This window comes from Haliotis cracherodii, unplaced genomic scaffold, assembly GCF_022045235.1.
Source record: "Haliotis cracherodii isolate W230 unplaced genomic scaffold, xgHalCrac1.p SCAF_9, whole genome shotgun sequence".
Classification (NCBI taxonomy): Eukaryota; Metazoa; Mollusca; class Gastropoda; order Lepetellida; family Haliotidae; genus Haliotis; species Haliotis cracherodii.
In genome coordinates, this window is record NW_027266343.1 from 13942967 (window position 1) to 13963057 (window position 20091).

The window sequence follows — 20091 nt, forward strand, 5'->3', positions numbered from 1 at the left end:
ACGGAAGCCTTTCAGGGCCATTTTTTTGTTGTTTTTTTTGTTTTTATACTATCTTGACATTTCAAGATACTAAGTTGAAATTTCAAGATAAAGAAGTTGAAATTTCAAGATAGTATCTTGAAATTTCAACTTAGTATATAAAAAATAAATTAAATAAAAATGGCCCTAAAAGGCTTCCGTACAGATACGTCATTCAAAGCAAAATCACAGATTTCCTGACTGACAGCAAGTGTCTCTTGTGTCTGTACGTCAACAAACTACTTCAATAAAATATTTATAACATGTGTTTGGAGCAGTCGGGTAGCCTAGTGGTTAAAGCGTTCGCTCGTCACACCGAAGACCCGGGTTCGATTCCCGACATGGGTACAATGTGTGAAGCCCATTTCTGGTGTCCCCCGCCGTGATATTGCTGGAATAATGCTAAAAGCGGCGTAAAACCATACTCACTATAACATATGTTTACTTATGTTAAGTATTTTTTGGTCATTTATGAGATGAATAAACATAGTGCACACTTTTGTTATTTATTAAGTAACATAATGTGGTCACATGACTTGACACAAGCTGTCTGATGCTGGGGGGCACTAGAAATGGGCTTCACACATTATACCCGTGTGGGGAATCGAACACAGGTCTTCGGTGTGACGAGCGAACGCTTTAACCACTACGCCACTGCCCCATGGGGTTTCAGAATTGTTGATGGTATCGACGTTCCTATGCTATAAATGTGAGACGCACGTATATTTGGTTGTCATGTCAGTTAAGACATGGAGTTTCAATCCCTTTTCCACAAGATGTCAGCAAAGATGACATAGCAGTAAACTCGCATATAGTCTCTGAAATAAAGTTATGTATGAGGTTAAATGAGAATTATTCTATAAAGGAGTATTAAGGAACCTTCAAGTCTCTCGGGGGGACGGGTGGCTCAGTCGTCTAAGGCGCCACGATTCGCTTTGCAGAGGTGCGTCCCTTTGGCACGCCAGAAACCTATGATTGTTGGTTCGAATCCCGGTTCGCCCCAATTATGTTTCTAGGTTTGTCAGCACCATACCCGTGCTCGTGGGTTTCACCGAAGTGGTAAACGTCCGAGACCTTCATCACTTCGGGCTTTTCCTCCCACATCAAGCTGACACGCCGTGATATAACAGGAATAATGTTAAAAGCGGCGTTAAACCCAACTCACTCACTCACTCAATTCAAGTCTCTCAATTTCTGGAACAGGTAAGGGGATGCGTATACGCTGCTTGAGATGAGAAGGGGATAATAGTGGATTGGGGTGAATGGTTTATAGTTTATAACAGATATGCTCTGGGATCTGTAAGAGAGACACCACTTCCAATTTCTCCCTTTCCTGAATAAAGGTTCACACTGTAGGCAAAGTACAACTCTCCATTGACACTACAATCGCTCTTTACGCCTTAATCTCGTTTCTTTGCGTTAAAACACAGCAAAACATTTGACTTGCCCGGCATGATATATTCATTAGACTTGTCGGCAAGTGGTTAGGGGGGCATAAATACAACCCATGTAAGTGCTGATAATGTGGATTTTGTGCAGGTCTATACATCACTGTATCATCAGCATTTCTTTCATATGTCAAAGCCTGCAACAGTCACGCCCATTTAATAAGGGGTATAACTCGTGCTCGACTTACTCTCTAGCTAAAGAGACAAGAAAGAGAAACTCGCTATTCCAGCCAATATAATTAGTCTATATAAGAGTTTGGTCCGATAAACGAGTCATTATCCCAACATGGCACAGCAAGGCCAAGGAACGTTACCTGCTCTTTATGCCGATTTAAATCGGTTTGGACAGAAACAAGAGTATGAAAGAGCAATTAAGGTTGCGAATAAAAGTAAGTTACTCTAATCCGGTCTTTCATTTCACTGAAAAGCGACTAACTTCTTTTTCCTTCGACCATTCGAGGATATGGTCAACAAGCAAACGCCATAATGCCCATATGCCATATGGTTCGCCAGCCTTCACCAGTGAAGTGGTTCAACAGCTTACTCAATCATGCTAATGTTGTGCTTATTCGTTTCGAAATTTACATTTCGTAGTTTTCTTTCCGGGAATTTGAGGGCATACAGGATACAAGTTTCTCAATCACTAGAATAGTTAACTTCAAGTGCGTCGTCTGATTCTTGGGAAGTGAACTCAACCCAGCCAGATAGCCTAACTAGTCAGTACCTGCCAGACATTCATTAGTCCTTCTAACAGATAGTTTGAGCATGTTTCTCTTCAGCACCCATTTGTTCACCACCCTTGTTTATTTTCACGAGGCATAGCAAATGCTATATCATAATCCTGTTCAGTTCAGTCTGCAGACATTTTCTTCATGTTGCATGTTCACAGACATTGTTGTGGACGAAGTTTCTGTTGCCAGTACCATTAACATGATTAACACTTGCAATTGTTTAATAAAGGTACTTGCATCTGTACCACGACATTGCATTAAAAGGATAAAGATGTTGAACTTTCTTCACTAGAAGCCACTAACAGACATATATAGTGGTTATCTTGTGTATTCATTTGATATCAGCCTGTGAAAAATATTTGAAATTGTATAAACAATTAAACATGACGAAAGTGGTGAGTAAAACCGATGTCACTGAAATAATTGCACTTATCCAACTCATTCACCATGCTCACCCCCACATCTGTTTGTCAACCACATTCATGTTAATGATCTTGTATCATGTTTTGTACAGTTCTCCAGCAGAACCCAGAAGAGGAGGAGGCATTTCAGTGTAAAGTAGTCAGCTTCCTTCTCCTGGACCGCTTCGAAGAAGCTCTCACTGCCGTACACAAAGACAAGAAGCTGCAATTGTGAGTCTTTGGATTGTGTACATGGTGTAGATATTGTTTCATTTGTCACATTAGCCTTGCTCGGCAACTTATGGGTTTCATCGTAGTTCATGAAATCTTAGAATAGTTCAATATATCATTGGTCGCTTAGAAAGGTGAATACTGAGACCCCAAATGATTATCATTTAAGATCATTTATTTAGTATGATATTGGACATTGTTAGATGCACATGTGACCATTTAAACATGTTAATTCATTTTATTAAAACAACTGATATCATCAAAATTTCTACATGATATTGTGTAGATTGTTTTTTAAAAGAATGAATGAAATTCACTGATTAATTTATCTTTAACAGGAATCTGAAGTTTGAGAAAGCCTACTGTGAGTACCGTCTGAACCGTACCCAGGAAGCATTGACGACCCTCCGCTCCATCACCAACCCAGACAGTCGCAGCAAGGAGCTCCTAGCACAAGTAGTAAGTGACTCACTCACTGAGCTAGGGGGAAATCATCCAGTGGTATCTGTTGTAATCCACTTATTTTAATTCAAGTGGCTGTTTGAGATCCCTGAAGATCTGGGGTTAAAAAGGTCTTCAGCAACCCATGCTTGCCGTAAGAGGCAACTAAGGGGATCGGGTGGTCAGACTCGCTTTGCTGGCTTGGTTGTTGCTTGTCATCGTATCCCAATTGCGTGGATCGATGCTCGTGACGTCAATCACTGGATTGTCTGTTCCAGACTCAATTATTTACAGACCGTCGTCATATAGCTGGAATATTGCTGAGTGCAGCATTAACCAACAAACAAACAAACCATAACTCGATGGAACATTGCTCAAAGTATCAACAACCAGTCAGCCCCCAACTGTCATGATTGTTAATCTGCTTCCAGCTGTATCGCCTAGAAGAGTACGAGGAGTGTTACGACCTCTACCGAGATATCGTCAAGAACTCACAGGTTTGCAGTTACATTTTCAATACAACCATCTCAGATAATGATTCAGTAAGAGTTTTCGTGTTTCTCTTGTATTTGCAATGGACATGACTATGTTACCACAGCGACCATGGTCACAGCTTCCCTTTACTTCCCCCGACAGTGTTTTAAGGAAACAATACAGCAAGGTCACATATGATATGTATTACGATACATAGGATACAATACGATATGGATCGCTTCACACATATATACGTCAAAATTTTATTGTGAAGAAGTTTCTATGCAATTTGATTCAAATTGCATGGACACTTCTTGACAATAAAATTTCACAGCAATTTCAAAAGGAAAAGCTGGCGTAGAGACATGTTCTTAACAGATATGTTCAGTAGTGAATTTGAAAATTGTTATTACAACACGTTTTGCGATCTGTAAATGAGTAACGAGTAGTAAAATATTTCAGCAAGTGTGTTGTCTTGAATCGATACAGAAAGAAATGTATTGTCGTCACATGAAAATTCACGATGCACCTGTACACGTATGTATGGTTTCACCCCTACTGGACATGGGTGTTTCATGTCTTCTCCATGCACATGTTATCTCCCTCTTGATCTGCCTGTAAGACTCACCATCCCTGATTACAGGATGACTTTGATGAGGAGAGACAGACCAACCTCACTGCTGTTGTAGCAGCGCTGCAGATGTGGAATGGCAATGATGTGGTGAGTAAGGATGTCATTGTTTTGGGCGCTATTGATGTATTGGTAAATTTTGAATGTCGATGCTGTATCGATACAGATTTATGATATCGATGCTAAAATATTAAGATGATTAATTCACTGCCACAGAATGGTTTACATTTGTTATATTATCATGATATACATGGCATACCATGGTATGTTCTATATTAACATTTAAGATGGACAATAAGAAGATAATGCAACTAAACATCAGCCTCGTTCATATCTAGCGTTAAATTGATTAATTGAGGGTCAGGAAGGGTAATTTACATACAGAACAATTAATTGTATTTTTGAATAATATTGGTATACCATGATGGCTCACATGACCTGTGTTTAACACTCACAATAGATTCCTCTCACATTCTTCAAACTCCCTGTCCATCCTATCATAGACTTGGTGAAGTCTTTTCACTCTACAGTCTTCTCTGTGGTACAGTTCTCTACGATGGTCAAGTAGAACAGAAAGTGTGAGACCAGGGTTTGAAATTCCTGGTATTAGAGATGCACCATTTGTCTCGTGCAGGATAAGCCTGTAACGTTTTGGAAATCACATGTAGCATATCGTGATAAGAATAAAGATTCTGTGGTAACACTTGACTGCTTGTTAGTTTTGTCATGAAGTGGCATGAAGTGACATTGGAAACATCTCTTCATTATGTCCAGTGTTCCATGTTGTAGGATGACCCTGGACTGGAGGGATCCTATGAGATCAGCTACAACAGCGCGTGTTACTACATCGGCCGCGGCGAGTACAAGAAGGCCGAGGAGAAACTCCGCAGTGCTGAAGGTGGGTTCAAATTAGCAGCTTAGATTTCACCATGAAAAGAATTAATCTTTGCTTAGATTTCACAATGAAAAGAACTAATCATTGCTTAGATTTGATAATGAAAAGAACTAATCATTGCTTAGATTTGACAATCAAAAGATCTAATCATTGCTTCGATTTGATAATCAAACGAACTAATTGTTTAGATTTGATAATGAAAAGAACTAATCATTTCTTAGATTTGACAATCAAAAGATCTAATCATTGCTTCAATTTGATAATCAAACGAACTAATTGTTTAGATTTGATAATGAAAAGAACTAATCATTGCTTAGATTTGATAATCAAAAGATCTAATAATTGCTTAATTTTGATAATGAAACAACTAATCATTGCTTAGATTTGATAATCAAAAGAGCTAATCATTGCTTAGATTTGATAATGAAAAGAACTAATCATTTCTTAGATTTGATAATCAAAAGATCTAATCATTGCTTAGATTTGATAATCAAAAGATCTGATCATTGCTCAGATTGGATAATCAAAAGATCTGAACATTGCTCAGATTGGATAATCAAAAGATCTGAACATTGCTTAGATTTGGTAATAAAAAAAACCAATCATTGGTGATTTTAATGGTTAGTTGGATGTTTTCTGTGCACACCTGGTGTGGTGCTGTTGATCTTCATTATGTTCATGCCAACCTGTGTTCCACAGCTGAGTTGAAAAATGATCCCGAGTTGGCTGAAGATGAGTTGGAAGAGGAGCTGGCGATCATTAGGTAAATAGCGTAACCATGGTAACAATAAATAATATCTGAGTAGGTTCAGTCATGTTCAGTAGCCAAGTGTACCTCCATTTTCCCACCTGTCTGTCCTGTTTGTGAAAACTGACCAGCTTGTAGGGGACAGTCCATAAATACGTCAATGCATGGTTTCATGCATGTTTCCTGAAGTTTTTGGGTGAAAGTATCCATACAGAACAATGTTACACAGTCAGTTGTATGTTACATGTAGGTTATATTGTATAGTCTCCTTTCTTTCAATGAACAGGGGGCAAGGGTGGCCCAGTCGTCTAAGGTGCATGCCAGAAACCTATGATTGTGGGTTCGAATCCCGGTTTGCCCTGATTATGTTTCTTGGTTTGTCAGCACCATACCCGTGCTCGTGGGTTTCACCGAAGTGGTAAACGTCTGAGACCTGCATCACTTCAGGCTTTCCTCCCACATTAAGCCCACACGCCACGATATAACTGGAATACTGTTAAAAGCGGCGTTAAACCCAACTCACCCTCTCACTCACTTTGAATATTCAGGACTTTGTGTTTGTATTTTCCCAGCCCTAATTTGCATTTTACATCTGAATGTGTAGAGTCCAGCTGGCGTATGTGCTGCAGCAACTCCACCGTAACAGCGAGGCCAACAAGTTGTACAACCAGGTCCTGCGGAACAAGCCGTCCGACATCGGCCTGGTGGCGGTCGCGTCCAACAACATGGTCACCCTCAACAAGGTGAGCAGGCTGTGCCTCCAGAACGTAACGCTGCTTTCAATATCTTTGTCAGCCTCATGCTGGAGGGATTATTAAAGTATCACTTTGATCACTTTGCTAAGTAGTCTTGTCTCTCACAGGTGGTCGGGTAGCCTAGTAGTTAAAACATTCAATCATCGCGTCGAAGACCCATGTTCGATTCCCGACATGGGTACAATGTGTGAAGCCCATTTCTGGTGTCCCCCGCCGTGATATTGCTGGGATATTGCTAAAAGCGGCATAAAACAATATTCATTTACTCATTCATTTGTTTCTCACTGAAGGTTAGTCATTTTATCGTGTCATTGGGAGGGAAGGTAAATGTCTCACTCAACCCATACCCTACCCCACATTTCAACAAGTCCTCATCCTGATGCCGCAGAGTTGCGTCCCTTGGGCACGCCAGAAACCTATGATTGTGGGTTCGAATCCCGGTTTCTAGGTTTGTCAGCACCATACCCGTGCTCGTGGGTTTCACCGAGGTGGTAAACGTCTGAGACCTGCATCACTTTGGGCTTTCCTCCCACATTAAGCTGACACGCCGTGATATAACTGGAATAATGTTAAAAGCGGCGTTAAACCCCACTCACTCACTCACTCACTCATCCTGATGCCACATGGGGATGTGAAGGTAGAATTGGTCCCCATCAACCTGTGGTTGTCACAAGAGGTGACTTCAGCGATGATCAGGTGGTCAGAATCAGTTGTACCCCAAATTGTGGATTGTTGCTCATACTATCAATCACTGAATTGTCTGATTGACTCAATTATTTACAGCTGCTTTCATATAGCTGGAATATTGCTGAGTGTGGCATAAACAACAAACAAACAAATCATACTAAGAACAGGTCCATGACAGCCTGTCATATAGCTGGAATAAACAACCAAACCTCATCCCTTGTATTGTCTCCGCAGGACCAGAACGTGTTTGACTCGAAGAGAAAGATGAAGGCAGCCACAGGAGACAGCCTGAAGCACAAGCTGACGTCCAACCAGAAGACCAACATCCAGCTGAACCAGTGTCTGCTGCACATGTACTCCAACCAGGTGACTGCTCTCATCCATGTGTAGGGTGTCCAGATAACAGCTGGGTGTGTAGGGTGTCCAGATAACAGCTGGATGTGTAGGGTGTCCAGATAACAGCTGGATGTGTAGGGTGTCCAGATAACAGCTGGATGTGTACGGTGTCCAGATAACAGCTGGATGTGTAGGGTGTCCAGATAACAGCTGGATATGTTGGGTTGTCCAGATAACAGCTGGATATGTAGGCTGTCCAGATAACAGCTGGATATGTAGGCTGTCCAGATAACAGCTGGATATGTAGGCTGTCCAGATAACAGCTGGATATGTAGGGTTGTCTAGGTAACAGCTGGATATGTAGGGTGTCCAGATAACAGCTGGATATGTTGGGGTGTCCAGATAACAGCTGGATATGTAGGGTGTCCAGATAACAGATAGATATGTTGGGGTGTCCAGATAACAGCTGGATATGTAGGGTGTCCAGATAACAGCTGGATATGTTGGGGTGTCCAGATAACAGCTGGATATGTTGGGGTGTCCAGATAACAGCTGGACAAGTAGGGGTGTCCAGATAACAGCTGGATATGTTGGGGTGCTTAGATAACAGCAGGATATGTTGGGGTGTCTAGATAACAGCTGGATATGTTGGGGTGTCCAGATAACAGCTGGATATGTTGGGGTGTCCAGATAACAGCTGGATATGTAGGGTTGTCTAGATAACAGCTGGATATGTTGGGGTGTCCAGATAACAGCTGGATATGTTGGGGTGTCCAGATAACAGCTGGATATGTTGGGGTGTCTAGATAACAGCTGGATATGTAGGGTTGTCTAGATAACAGCTGGATATGTTGGGGTCTCCAGACAGCAGCTGGACAAGTAGGGGTGTCCAGACAACAGCTGGATATGTTGGGGTGTCTAGATAACAGCTGGATATGTAGGGTTGTCTAGATAAGAGCTGGACAAGTTGGGGTGTCCAGACAGCAGCTGGACAAGTAGGGGTGTCCAGACAACAGCTGGACAAGTAGGGGTGTCCAGACAACAGCTGGACAAGTAGGGGGGTCAAGATTAAGGTACTGTAGCATACACCCAGTTGTTCACTCATGTCTACTTTGTGATTCTGTCAAGCATCTGCCACTGTCTGCCACATCTTCAATGTGCTTCTTGAAGCTAACACACATTCTAAAGTAAAGCATGGACAAAGTTGAGACAGGAAATTAATCAGCATATTCCTTCTTCTACAAGAGGATAGTCAAGAGATTTGTCACTGGGAACCACTCATGCTGTATATATGGGCACTTTTCCAAGTACCTGCAAAACTCGCTTGCTCTTATTAGGCCTGTTGGTCCTATGTCTTGTATTATCTGCATGTAACAGCTGATATGATCTGTCATTGTTCTTTTCAGGGAGATTTGTGTCACAACCTGGCAAGTAAGCTCATGTCGCAGTACCCCGACATCGACACCCCGGTGCTGATACAGGCCGCACAGTATGTCAAGGACAAGGATGTGAAGAAAGCTGTGGCTTGTCTGCAGGTACGTCAGCTGACTTGTCATGCAGTGTACAATCTGACAACTGATCTTCATGATGTACTGATATTTCCCTACAAGATGTCCTCACTTATATCTCCTTACAACGATGTCCTAACTAATGTTTTCCAACATGTCCAAACTGATAATGCCCTACATGATGTCTTAACTGATGTTTCCCTATGTAATGCCCTGATAATTCCCTAATGATGTCCTAACTGATATTTCCCTACATGATGTCTTAAGTGATATTTCCCTACATGATGTCCTAACTGATATTTCCCTACATGATGTCCTAACTGATATTTCCCTACATGATGTCGTAACTGATATTTCCCTACATGATGTCTCAAGTGATATTTCCCTACACGATGTCCTAACTTATATTTCCCTACATGATGTCCTAACTGATATTTCCCTACAAGATGTCCTAACTGATATTTCCCTACATGATGTCCTAACTGATATTTCCCTACATGATGTCCTAACTGATATTTCCCTACATGATGTCCTAACTGATATTCCCCTACATGATGTCCTAACTGATATTCCCCTACATGATGTCTCAAGTGATAGTTCCCTACATGATGTCCTAACTGATATTTCCCTACATGATGTCCTAACTGATATTTCCCTACATGATGTCCTAACTGATATTTCCCTACATGATGTCCTAACTGATATTTCCCTACATGATGTCCTAACTGATATTCCCCTACTTGATGTCTCAAGTGATATTTCCCTACACGATGTCCTAACTGATATTTCCCTACAAGATGTCTTAACTGATATTTCCCTACATGATGTCCTAACTGATATTTCCCTACATGATGTCCTAACTGATATTCCCCTACATGATGTCTCAAGTGATATTTCCCTACATGATGTCCTAACTGATATTTCCCTACATGATGTCCTAACTGATATTTCCCTACATGATGTCCTAACTGATATTTCCCTACATGATGTCCTAACTGATATTCCCCTACATGATGTCTCAAGTGATATTTCCCTACATGATGTCCTAACTGATATTCCCCTACATGATGTCTCAAGTGATATTTCCCTACATGATGTCCTAACTGATATTTCCCTACAAGATGTCTTAACTGATATTTCCCTACATGATGTCCTAACTGATATTCCCCTACATGATGTCTTAAGTGATATTTCCCTACATGATGTCTTAAGTGATATTTCCCTACATGATGTCCTAACTGATATTTCCCTACATGATGTCCTAACTGATATTTCCCTACATGATGTCTCAAGTGATATTTCCCTACACGATGTCCTAACTTATATTTCCCTACATGTTGTCCTAACTGATATTTCCCTACAAGATGTCTTAAGTGATATTTCCCTACATGATGTCCTAACTGATATTTCCCTACATGATGTCCTAACTGATATTTCCCTACATGATGTCTTAAGTGATATTTCCCTACATGATGTCCTAACTGATATTTCCCTACATGATGTCCTAACTGATATTTCCCTACATGATGTCTCAAGTGATATTTCCCTACTTGATGTCCTAACTTGTATTTCCCTACATGATGTCCTAACTGATATTTCCCTACATGATGTCCTAACTGATATTTCCTTTCTTGATGTTGTGTTGCAGACGTACGTCAAATCCCACCCGGATCAGTGCTTCAGTATTCAGCTGGTTATAGCCCAGCTGTACCTGAGTCAGGGTGCAGTGTACCAGGCATGTGACGCCCTCAAGACCCTTGGAGACATCGCCTACAGACCAGGCATAGTAAGTCATACCTCGACCCTCCTTTGTAATTTACACAACCTCTTGGATTACAATAGGTCCCTATGCTGGACCAAATTGTCCGGGTGGTCAGATGCTGTGACTTTGTTTATTGAATGTCCACTAACCAAAACAGCGTTGATCGTTGCTCACATTATCAATCACTGGATTGTCTGGTCAATTATATATGCAACCTGATGTCATATAGCTGAAATATTGCTAATTGCGGCTTTAAACATAAAAAATGTTCTTTGAACAGGTTGTATTGTTAGACATTGAAGATAAACATACTATGAGCTAATTTACCTATAGATTCACAGTGCTAAGTGGAATTTGAACCATGCATTCAGTATGAGATTTTAAATGTTCAATTCAGCGACTTCAAGGTCCTACTTTTGTCGGATTCATGGTACCTCAGACCTCACCTCAAGGCTCTTGAGGTTAAAGTGGAAAGTTGACACGTTACCATGGATACATTAAGTGCTTCAGTGGTGTTGCGACATGCTTTTGTAGGTGTCTGCACTGGTGACGTTGTACCTGAGCCAGGAAGACAAGGATGCAGCCTCCGAGGTCCTCATCAAGGCTGTTACCTGGTACAAGAAGAATGAGGTCAGTCGTACACAGTGACCATTGCCTCCAGAGTTACTGCATGGTACACAGACATATTACCCGACACTTATCCGCCATGTTTGTCTGATGCTTAGAATATTGCTGCACACAACAGTGTTACTGTTTGAAAAATAGGGAGATAAAGCTAAAAATAAGCAGAAAAAATTACTCTGCTTGCAATTGGATGGTTTTATATGATTTAAACTAGAAACAGAATATCAGAGCAATCCATAGACATCACAAATAGACATCAACATCGAACGAATACATGAAAATAGAACTTCGATTATGGTGACCTCATCAGTGACATTTACTGGGGCCACATTCAACAGACATGTTGTATTTTGTATGAATTGTAAAAAGATATTTTGACAGACCTATCCTCATGACATTTATGAGTTAAGAGGCAAACGTTTTCAGTTCAAGACATGCTGATGTTGCTTTTATGATTCGACAGTGCAGCTTACTCTTTCTGTTGAGGCAGTAACATTTGCCTCCAGTAACCTCACATTTCAAGGCGGCGATCAGGTAGCCCAGTGGTAAAAGCGTTTGCTTGTCATGCTGAAGACCCGGGTTCGATTCCCGACATGGGTACAGTGTGTGAAGCCCATTTCAGGTGTCCCCCGCCGTGATTGTGCTTTAATATTGCTAAAAGCGGCGTAAAACCATACTCACTCAATCACATTTCAAGTGAACTTTGTTACATGTTTGTGTGTTTGTTGGGAGATAAACTTGGAAGTATAAATACTAAGAACAAACTGTACTTGAATGTGCATGGGGATGTGAGTCAGGGTGGTAAGTGAACGTGTGAGCCAATGTCTCCTGCAGCCCAAGTCTGATGACCTCTTGACCATCACCCGAGCTGCCGCCAACTTCCAGCTGAAAAATGGCAATGCAGAGCAAGCAGCCAAAATGTTGGAGGATCTTCGCAAGTAAGTTGTGATCTCAAAGTTTCGCCAAAGCCTTTAAGCACTACCTCCTAAATTACATCATAAGTGATGTAGCCATCTGATACCGCTTCAGGAAGCCTAATAGCGCTATGGCTGCCAAAATAGTGTCATGAAGATCATAAATTTTACAGTTCTTTTGGTTTACACTGTTTCTTAAACGGAATTTATGTTGACATTAAGGATGGGATAAGTCCAAATTTACTTCCTGGATACCTGACCAATGTTAGAAATAAAACAATTGCCAGGCTGCCGACTTTAGAAGCTGCAGGCCCTGACTAAACTCTTCAGGCCCTCTTTAAAACTGCAGCTTATTGTGACAAATAAGTTGACAATAATTTAACTGCAGGTGGTAAGGACCAATACAAATTTGTAACAACCTGCCCAACATGAGATACCTGCCTTGGGCCTACAGGCAGGCGCTTAATTTGAACACTGTACCTGACCCCCTATTACCTGGCCCAACCTGGGTACCTGCTGTGGGACTCTAAGGTTGGGTGCAAAACACTTGGGAATTGTTTACCACAGCTGTGGCAAAATATTCAGAAATATGTGATGAAAATGATCTGATCCACCATACACTGAAGTTAACTGAGGCTTTACCTTTATCAAACACATAAAAGTCAGAAGGAATGCACGTATTGTCGGGAAATGGAAGCTACAAAACACCTTCCATGTTCATAAGAAACCTCTGCTAAAAACAGTCGATGATATGATTCCAACTATTCTGAAGAAATGCGAACAATAGCGACTTGTAGGCAACGATGGAGTTATAGTAGTGAATTTTTGTCATTAAAACAGATGTGACTAACCATGGGTCAGTGTAGTCCTGTTGGTACCTGGATCCTTCTATGAGCCTTCCCAGCCTTAGTGTACATGGTGTAATATGGTGTTCAACAATGCTCTCATTGCGTTTACTTGATACTTTAACATAACACCAGGTGTCCTGTTCAAAGACATTGGATGTATCGCCTTTGTGCATGGGGAATAAGCCCAGGCAGATTGGCAAATTCTGCTGATACACATCTTCCTGAGGCAAGGGAGTTAAGTGACTATGAAAGTCCAGTTTCAACCCTTGCTGAACTTGGAATCTTTCTAAAAGCAACTTGAAAAACATTCTAACTTTGATTCCTGCCTTCCAGATCGAGTCCGAATGATCCGCGAGTGTTGGCGCAGCTAATCTCTGCATACTCCCAGTTCAACCCGGGCAAGGCTCAACAGTATCCTTCCTCACAGCAGTTGTCTCCCTTAGCCATTCAGTCATCGAGTCATCATCATCATCATCATCATCATCATCACAGGAGAGATGCACATTTATTTTTTTAGTACACTTAGATTCAGTTTGCTCAAGAATATAGTTTGTTCTTATACTTAAATATCAATGTTGATGTTCTTGGGAAGATAGTTCAACTTGTTTCAGGAAGATGTAGTCCTAGTAATCCTTGTCATAAGAGGAAACTAGGATTAAGACCATCATGGTTTCTTCTGTATATTTGATAGACTGTCTGAGGAAATAAATTAGAATTAAATGACATGAAACAGATATAGAGATTACTATCATGACACCAACTTGATTTAACACATCCATAACACTAACCATGATATTGCAGAATTAAAAGTCAAGAAACTTAACAACAGCAGACTACAAGACAAAATATGAACACCTTAACACATGTCAGAGTGAGCAAAGACTTGCCCCCGGTGGAGGAGATTGCACAGAGTGTGGACGTGGACGCCCTGGAAGCAGCATTCAGTACCCTGGGGCCCAAATACATGAAAAAAACTATCAAGTCTGAGGCGTCCCCGGGAGGGTAGGTACATCTTGTCTTGTGGTCTGCACATAAAACAATTAGGGAATTGTGTCCCTTTTCATGCCTCGTGACAATCTCCTTCCCAGCACGTGACACCTTCGTTACACTCTCGGTAACATCGCTGCCACCAGTGTGGGCGTGGCCATTACAAGAATCTTGAAATTTGCCCTCTAACCAAATATGTAGTAACGTTAATACTTTTGTTTATGTCTTTGGGAATGCCATCATAGTTTATTTTGAAAAGGTTTACGAAGGACCATGTTTTCCAGATGAATTTACTTTGTTGTTTGTATCATCAGATTGGTTTGAGATTGCAGACTAACGGAAAATCAACCAACTTCTCCCTTACATTCTTACTATATCAATTAAAGATGATACTTTTAATAAAATAGAAATTCAAATTGACAAACAAAGAAAGTAATTTAGCAGTGGTAAGTGTAATCAGCGTCACGACAGTCATCACTTGTTTGTAAACATAACGGTCATTCAGTTGCGAGTTCATCTCCAAGCATGGTTGGGGTCACCTATCACAGTGGAGAGTTTTGACTGGTGGCAGCGATAGTATAAGAACTCTGCGAACGGTCTATCTCTGTGAGGAGCTTGGCCTTGTGATAGTACTTCTTGTTTCTTGTGATGCTGAAGGTTCGTTTGTACTCACATTCCTTTCATTCTGTGTTGTGTATGTATGGAGATTCTTTGTGTTTCAATGTGTTACTTTCTGCCATAGATCTGGAGATGCTCTCATTCAGAAGAAGAAGAGAAAGAAGAAGAAGAAGGGTGGGTACAAAGATCGTATTCCCTGTTCCCTGGAACATATGAACAGTTATCACATATTGAGGAAATTGTTCATTAATTGTTCCTGTAGTTACTTTATCAGGAAGTCAATTGTTCATGTGTTACAATTTGTGTTAATAATGTTTTATCCTTATGAAAATCTGATTGCTTGTGTTCACACACAGGCTTGATGTGCCTCCTTGTTCAGCTTGTACTGTTCAGTAGAAGCATCGACCCAGCCCGTAGAACTTGTTGCATCACTTGTACCCCTGGATCAACTTCAATTCTGAGCTCCCATTTCTTCTGCAACAGGTAAACTACCAAAGAACACTGATGCATCTACCGACCTTGACCCCGAGCGCTGGTTGCCAAAACGCGAGAGGTCGTACTACCGTGGGAAGAGGAAAGACAAGAGGAAGGATATTGGTACGTTTGCCTGTTTTCCCGAGTGTAATCACCAAAATAGGTCCTTGCTAGAACATGAGAGATGTTAATTACCCCAAGCAAGCCACAAGAGACACCGAAAATTGATATTGTAGAGCTACAGATCAGCTGTGTATTTGCGTAAAATACCCCCCCAAAATATTCAAAACCTAATCATTTTCAATTATTTAGCAATTCCAAATACTCAAATGTATGAAAACAGCACTCGTAAATACCCAATGAAGCTTTTTAAGCATGCATACAACGGAGCTAATTTCCAAAACAGAACAAGCTATTTTACTTTCCGAGTCAAGCCTACATTTCGAAACTCAGATTTTACAACAAAGAAATTGTTAATGTGTCCAAAACAAATCCCACACCACCCCAAAATATTGAATGGTTGGTCCCTTACGTTACAATAGAATCAGAAGCACTTGAGGATTCTGGGATAGAATAGGTTCCCAGCAGCCTTTGCTGGTTGTAAGAGGTGACCAAATGGATTGGTGGTCGGTTTGGTGACATCCTGATACTGTGGCATACCCTGATGGAAGGGATCATTGTTCACAATATTGATCACTGGGTTTTCTAGTTCAGACTTGATTACTGACGGCTGCAGTCAGTTGGCTGGAATATTGCTGCGTGCTGCATTAAGCAACAAAGAAACAATCGAGTATGTTAGTCTTACTGTTGATGTGTACAGTGTACATTGCATTGTTTAGTTGTGATATATAAACCGCCTCCTCTGTGTCCAGGTAAAGGAACTCAAGGGGCAACAACAGGAGCTGCTGCTGACATGTGAGTACTGATGGAATCTCGGGAAGGAACAGGTGCTTGCTAGAAACAGGCAAATAGGGGATAGCTGACTGTCTGGAAGGCCATCTCTTGGTCCCTCCTGTGGAATGGACCCGTGATGATCCAGGGTAGAATAGGTCGTCAGCAACCCATACTTGCCGTAAAAGGCAATGAGGCTAGTAACAGCATCGGTTGGTCAGGCTTTTTACCTGGTTGATGCATGTCATCGTATCCCAAATGTGTGGATCCATGTTCATGATGTCAGTCATATAGCTGGAATATTCTATAAAACAACAAACAAACCTGTGGAATGGCTGACTGTTAGGAGGCCATGTCATTGTGTGGAATCTGGCTAGAGTAGTATGACTTAGAAACAACATATTATCACATTCTCAGCCCCCCCCCAAACCATCCACCCACCCTGAATCCATGCATGTGTCCCCTACATCAGGACATTGTTGTTATTCTAAGGTGTGTGAGACTCACTATTTTGTTCTGTAGGGATATGGGCAAGTCCCCTACCGGAAGCGCTGCAAGTTCCCCCCGCCCTGGACAACCCACCTCCCCCTCAGTGGGCACCACGGGGGCATCAGGGGGCACGGACGGACCCCGGCAACAGAAGCCAGCTCAGGCCAATAAGAAGAAGAGGAAGAAGGGAAATCGGTGGTAGACAGAAGAGCTGCCTGACTGTCAATATGAAATGTGGATATGGTTAAATAAAATGATTACTGATTTTTTTGTTGTTGTTGCAATTATTATCTTCTTTGGAGGGAATTCTAGGTCTGTCAGCACCATACCCGTGCTCAGGGGTTTCAACAAAGTGGTAAACATCTAAGACCTACATCACTTAAGGGCTTTCCTCTCATCACACTGACACACAGTGAAACAAGTGGACTACTATGTATTACAGTAAGGAATGAACAATAACTAGCTGCAAATTTATGTCCTACTCTGCTTTCATTTCTGGTCATTACTAGTTACACAAATACACAGCTGCCATTCCTTGCTACAATAATGTTCATGTGGAATCCAATGCCTATTTGCCCCGACTTTCACAAGCTCTGTGCGAGTGCTAATGAAACACTCAACATGTATACCGACAAGTTTTCCAATCATTGTATAAGTGCTGGTCAGAAAGTTCTAAGCCTTACAAACAAAACCAACGATTGTGAAAGTGTTTTTAATTATATTTTTCAACATAATCTCCCTGGTTTTCAATAGACTTCTCATATCAATAGTGAAGCTTTTCAATTCCAGTCAAGAAGAACTTTTCTGAAAAAAACCCTTTACGGCAGCTTTGAGGTCGTTGTCGTCATAGCACTTTCCATTAAGGTGTTCTTTCAGTTAAGGGAACCAGTGGAAATTACTTGAGGCCAGGTCTGGTGAGTATGGAGGGTGAGGAAGTTCTTCAGACCCACAATTTTGCACAGCAACAGCAGCAGCAGCAGCAAGTCAAGAGGTGTGAGAAGAGGCATTGTCATGAAGTAGTAGGACTCCAGCAGTCGGTACACCTTGCTGCTTTTCTTTGATAGTCTCTCAGGCGATGAAGCAAAGAAGGCACCGGTAACCGTCTTTTGACTTTCTAAGTTATAAAGTAACCAACAAGGATCACACCCTTCGTATCCCAGAATACAGTGGCCATAACTTTCTTCACTAATCTTGAAGACTTGAATTTCTTTGGTGCTGGAGAAGTGGAATGGTGCCATTCCATGGATTGACGTTTTTGACTCGGGAACATAGTGGGTAACTCATAATTCATCACTCATTACTAATCTCTTTTTGAACTTGACGAAATCCTCCTAAATCAGCTCTATTTTTTTGGGGGGGTGGGGGGGGGGGGGGGGGGTGTCAGTTGTTTTTCTTTAAGATCTGAAATTAGCAACTTAGGTACGCAACGAGCAGATGTCTTATTCATCTGTATATTTTCATTAATATAAGTTTCAGCGGATCCATGCACTTCGCCAAATAAGACTATATTGCAAAAACGATTTTGATTATCGATCAGATCGTCTTGCCTGGGCGCCGCCATTTTGTTTGAAACAAATGCAAGTGAAATGAGAGGTGGAATCTGATCGGTCAATAGGAGGGATCTAGAAGGGACATAACTTGTAATAGCCACTGGTGGCGCTACTATCGGGCCCAGAAATACCAGCCTGGTTTTGCTGGATGGAAACATGACTTTTACAGTCAGTTAACTCCCTTGCCTCTGGAAGATGGATCGATTCTTCATTGATGGCAGTTGAGGGACGTCCAAACCTAGGGTCATCACCAAGGCTTTTTCAACCACCCTTAAACATAGCTGCCAACTTTCGACAGTGGAATAGCTAGGGCATTATCCTCTGTACTTTTCTCAAAAGTCAAAAACTCGATGACTACTCGGTACTCTTTCTTTTCCATTTCTGTGTCCATTTGGACCCCTATCACGTTCAGCTGGCTGTCACTAATATACAAACGGGCTCAACAGATTAAGTACACTTGCAATGAGCTATTCAAACAATGTACTACATTGACTAGTTCCCTTTGTTTTGGCCCATAGTGGAGAGTTCGTCAGGCTTATAATCTTTTGACCAGCCCTCGTATATGATAACCTTAAGGGGCCTTTAGCAGCTGTAATGTCTATGGGGTCAGAGTTTGCATGGAATTCTACTCCCATTATTCAAGCTGAAGATGCTGCTTCTTCATTCTTATGACAGGCACGAACGCCCGACTCGGCATTATTTCGTCTGTATGTCGGCGATCTTTAAATAATCGAGCCTTTAGCCTTTTTATCAAAGAAACTAGGCCAGACAAACCAGTCATCAACATCGATCTCATCATCGGGTACAAGGACACGCAATCGACAGAGTTACCGAGCCTGACCATGTGCACCGGATGCGCTGAGGCTCTTCTTTCTTCGCAGCTCGACCTCATATAATGGGGAATCCCCAAGAACACTGTGTGAAGTTTTGACGATGTGGACTCAAGTTTCTAAGAGCGCCGCTTTCTGCTCTATAGAAGTGAAACGACTCAAGACGAGCTCCACCAGGTTTAGTTCAGTCGTTAGCGCAAATGTTGCATCTTCCCGAGGCAAGAGTGTTAACTGACTCTCCACGTGGAAACTGGACTTTTAAAGTCAGTTAACTCTCTGGCCTCGGGAAGATGCAAGGTTACGGATATCCGTGTATTTCTCAGATCTAAAGAAACGCATTGATCTGGCTGTGTTGTGGGTGGCCCAGTCCACAATTTATCTATATACGGTACATGTGAGCACAGCGTGCTTCATCTGTTCTCACTCCGAGCCGACCAGTCCTTATCCCCTTTATGGCGAGCGCCAGGCAGGTTAACAACAAGTACTATATTTACCCTGGCGTACGGTCTCTCCAGTCTATACCACAGTGGCACGCTCGCGCGCGCGCACACACACACACACACACACACACATACATATATATACACACACACCTCGCTATATATAGGTGCAATGATCTTGAATGCCTCGCCTCACCCCATGTCATGTAGCCAAACGCACCGATGACGCATTTTGAATATGTGTATTAGATCCGATATATACTCAATTGCAAAATAATCTGTTATCCCGTCTATTTATTGAAAACTCAACTTGAAATAATGATGAAGGTATGGCCAGGCTCCGTGACGTGGTTGATTGCG

General features: G+C 41.7%; 1 protein-coding gene across 1 annotated transcript; it reads left to right on the plus strand.

The window, feature by feature from the left end:
- The first annotated feature begins 1738 nt into the window (after positions 1-1738).
- On the plus strand, positions 1739-17159 carry LOC139452211 (signal recognition particle subunit SRP72-like). Its single transcript, XM_071233600.1, has 19 exons — positions 1739-1855; positions 2712-2829; positions 3168-3288; positions 3702-3767; positions 4388-4465; positions 5165-5273; positions 5970-6033; positions 6623-6761; positions 7695-7826; positions 9203-9331; positions 10953-11090; positions 11601-11696; positions 12525-12628; positions 13786-13863; positions 14323-14454; positions 15182-15231; positions 15541-15654; positions 16404-16446; positions 16945-17159. Exons 1-19 carry the CDS (start codon positions 1753-1755, stop codon positions 17111-17113), a joined length of 1983 nt encoding a protein of 660 aa, XP_071089701.1. The 5' UTR covers positions 1739-1752; the 3' UTR covers positions 17114-17159.
- The last annotated feature ends 2932 nt before the right edge of the window (positions 17160-20091 follow it).

What these genes read in the sequence shown, in the direction of transcription:
- LOC139452211 (XM_071233600.1), top strand. Translation starts at nt 1,753, where the DNA reads ATGGCACAGCAAGGCCAAGGAACGTTACCTGCTCTTTATGCCGATTTA. An exon ending in AAGCTGTGGCTTGTCTGCAG is followed by an intron (nt 9,332 to 10,952) that starts GTACGTCAGCTG and finishes GTTGTGTTGCAG; the next exon opens with ACGTACGTCAAATCCCACCC. An exon ending in TCGCCTACAGACCAGGCATA is followed by an intron (nt 11,091 to 11,600) that starts GTAAGTCATACC and finishes ATGCTTTTGTAG; the next exon opens with GTGTCTGCACTGGTGACGTT.